This window comes from Pundamilia nyererei, unplaced genomic scaffold, assembly GCF_000239375.1.
Source record: "Pundamilia nyererei isolate P.nyererei 1_Seehausen unplaced genomic scaffold, PunNye1.0 scaffold00200, whole genome shotgun sequence".
Lineage (NCBI taxonomy): Eukaryota > Metazoa > Chordata > Actinopteri > Cichliformes > Cichlidae > Pundamilia > Pundamilia nyererei.
Window position 1 is genome coordinate 30,409 of NW_005187601.1, and position 3,445 is coordinate 33,853.

Genomic DNA, 3,445 nt, shown 5'->3' on the forward strand with positions numbered 1-3,445 from the left:
GTTATTCCACAAGACTTGTTTCACTTCCAGAACCAGCTGTTCTGATAGGCAGCGATATCTCCCCAGCTTCCACAATGAAGTCATTTGTGAGCCCTTCTACTGAGATGCATGCCAAGAACAGTCAGGCTTTGCCTCATGTTTTCCACCTGTCTATGATGAAGACAAACCAAAAGTAGGTTATGATTTTTTTTGGGGGGGGGAGAAACCCCACAAACACACTAAGACAAGAGTTAAAGTCTAAGAACCATCTAAAACTTTATTTCGATCTCCAACAAGGTACATTACATGCAGATGCAAAACTGTTTGCTGCCCAACAGGTATGTTTAATCATTCAATAGTTAAAATCTTCCACTGGTGGGAAGAAAAGAAAAAAAAGGTTAGAGATTAGAAAAACTTTTTACTTCATAGAAGCAGTTTGTAGATCCTCTGGAAGCTGCACAACAACTTCTCAGCTTTTTCTTGGATATGCAGTTCAAGGTGCATTAGAAAAAAGCCAATACAAATGGCTCAAATTCTCAGATCATAAAAAGAAAAAAGTTGAGTCAGAGTACAGCTGCTGCCATGTTCTTGACAATTGAAGATTTGAGCTGAGGAATGAGGCTGATCTTGAGAAGCTTGCTGCTCGAGTACTTTTTCCTCACAGCCTACAGAGACAGATCCTCAAGGTCAGTCTCTACTCACACATGATATGAGCTGGTGTATTTATTCTCAGCCAACTCACCTGGAACTTTGTTTTCCCTTCATTTACCAGCACAACATTTTTGGCAATGTGCTGCATGATGGGCTTCAGGTGGGCCTCGTCATAGGTAGAGTAGTGCTGCTGTGTGGGAGACTGATGGGAGGTCAATTAACAGCCAGCTTGAAGGAGCAAGATGTTCATAAAAAGTGACTTTAAACTTACCCAGGGTAGGCCGTCCAGCAGCAGCTGGGAGAGGCAGAGGGAAGCAGCAGCGACCTCAGAGGGCCTGTAGTGCACCATATTGTAGTCGAGCAGGGTCAGCTCCATCAGGTACTTGGCCAGCGTGTGTCTCTCCCCATCAGACTGATAAACATGCACGTCAAGGTTTAAGATTCTTACAGTTTCTCTAACACCTTAGCTGCCATTTTTCTTTAATACAGAGTGATACACATGCAAGTTATGAATTGGAGGCAGGCAGCCGATTCCTACACTGTTGAAGTCTTCTCCACATTAAATTCATAATGAAACTCACATTTGCCACCTTAGATGCCCGTCTGAGAAAGTGCAGTGGGAGAGGACGCCCCAGCTGAAATTTCAGGCCCTTCAGAATCTGCTGCTCCATCTCGAGAATCTGAGATTTTGTAAAGGCGTTGTCGGTTATGTAGGCAAAGTCGCCAACCTCTGGGGCGTACATCTCCTCATACTTGCAGGCCACCAGCATGGCAGTCACACCGACAAGTTGCAGCTTCCTGCGAGACACTGGCTGGACCTGCAGCGTAACCAGAAGAAGCCTTTTAGATCCAGGTCACAAACCCATAGACAAGGCTGTTCAGAAACATCACCTGAAGAAAGCGGTCCAGAATGGCAACTGTGAGGTACAGAGTCTCCTGCAGCAGCTGGAACCTGGAGTGAACCTGGACCAGCCAGTCGATGAGAAGCGCTCGCATGCCATCAGTGATTTCGTAGCCCTGCATGTAGTTTGCTCGTACTGTCTGCTGCAACTGAGAAGACAAACTGATGTAAGTCAGAGACGACAGCAGCTGGTGTCAGAAGGTAGGGGAAGAAACTACCTCCAGGTTGTGCAGATACTTGTAGATATCCTTCACATATTCTGAACAGAGCTGTGGCTGGTCTGCATCCTCCTCATCCACGTCCTGCACCGCAAGCAGTGCCTCAGAGAAAGCCAGGCACAACTCAGTCTCCTCCTTCATGGACACATCAGTTGCAGATTCCTCCAAAACCAAAGGAAGAGGCTCTGTAGCTGCTTGGACTGGTCGAACTGCTACATCGGCAGGTTTAGCCACTTGGACACAAGATGGCTTGGCTGACACTTTTGTCTGTCCTGTTCTCTAAGGAAACAAGTTTGGAATCATTACAGTTGGGAAATGCAACACAAGTCACTAATAAGACTTTCAGATTGGACAGGAATAAAATTCTGTTCAACTATTGCGACCTTCCCTTTTGCAAACCACTAAGGGGATTTCAGTCTGCTGCAAGGTTCTTGCTTTGGCTCAGCTAAACCAGTTGACAAGGTTTGTGTTTATTGCAAAAGACACAGACAGATGAAGTCTGGGTTGAAAGTCAGCCAGTAAAACTACTTCTAGTCTAGCAGGCATACCAATAAATCAGACCTCTATAAGACTTTATTGCCTGCTTACCAAGTGACTGCAAAGCAGACAAAATGAGTCAGGAACCAAACCAAGATGCTCTTACCTTTGTGACAGTCACTGCTGCGTTAAAGTTGGTAATCTCTCCGAGAGCTGCTCTCCTCGGACCCGCTGCTGCGGCGGCTTTCCCCGGTTTCTGCCGGTTCTCTGCGGTTAGGAGCTGCTAACGAGACAAACATGCACATTAAAAAGGCTTGACCGACTTTTCTACAGCGTGTTTAACATTACTGAAACGATAGCGTTATTATTGCAGCGCGAGCATCAACTAGCCAACAGCAGCGCTTCTCTAGCAAACAAAAGTCTTTTTACTCACCACAGCACGAACTTCCACAGACATGTTTACCGTGGGCAGCAACGAGGATACAGAGTGACCAAGAACAAGCAAAAGAGCATATAATTCAGACTAACAGAGGACAGTTTCCCAACAAAATCCGTAAACAGTTATTTCCGTAGCTAAACAACACAGCGACGAGCAGATTTCAAATAGTTGTCCTCTAAATCTGATTGGATGTAGCGATTTCGTTCGGACGCTTGTGATTGGCTAGTGATTTCAGGTGGGAATTAAAGCCATATGAGCTTTTAAAGTGCTCGGTAACCTTATCTCACAGTCATCGCTTCATCTACAGTAATATAGCGCCAGATAGTAGATTTATAGCAAATGCTAAATAATACGTAAGCAAGTCTTATGCCTAAAGGCAACTGTTGTTAAAAACTGTGTACGAAAAGTCCCTGGTTTGGGACCTGACGAAGACACAAACCCCTGTGGGGCAACCCGCTGTAGCAATCCCTTTTACTGCTTTAGATTCCTTTTTAAAAAAATGATATTTTTATTAGTCATTTTGTTTTACATTCAGATAACAAAGAGTGTATTTGGTGGCTTGACAGTGTATACATAATGCAGCATGTTTAACTTATTTACATAAAGTACATCAATACATTATGAAGTAGAGGGTCGACCTACAATACATGAGAGATACACCAGTTCAGGGCTGGCCTTACATAAATTCAGGGCAGAGGGGGGACACAAAGCTAATCCATTCATTCCATATTTTGTAGAATTTGTCTTCGAATTTTTAAGGAAAATGTCAATTTTTCCATT

General features: G+C 44.3%; 1 protein-coding gene across 2 annotated transcripts; it reads right to left on the minus strand.

Moving 5' to 3' along the window:
* Nucleotides 1-230: 230 nt before the first annotated feature.
* ccnb2 (cyclin B2) lies at nucleotides 231-2,844 on the minus strand. 2 transcript variants are annotated; one of them, XM_005747570.2, is made up of 8 exons: nucleotides 2,660-2,844; nucleotides 2,393-2,506; nucleotides 1,750-2,028; nucleotides 1,522-1,680; nucleotides 1,212-1,448; nucleotides 902-1,042; nucleotides 722-832; nucleotides 231-644 (listed from the first exon to the last, which is right to left on the minus strand). In XM_005747570.2, exons 1-8 carry the CDS (start codon nucleotides 2,681-2,683, stop codon nucleotides 543-545), a joined length of 1,167 nt encoding a protein of 388 aa, XP_005747627.1. In that variant the 5' UTR covers nucleotides 2,684-2,844; the 3' UTR covers nucleotides 231-542. The 2 variants fall into 2 exon arrangements, with proteins under 2 accessions (XP_005747627.1, XP_005747626.1); XM_005747569.2 differs by having other exon boundaries at nucleotides 2,393-2,509.
* Between the last annotated feature and the right edge of the window lie 601 nt (nucleotides 2,845-3,445).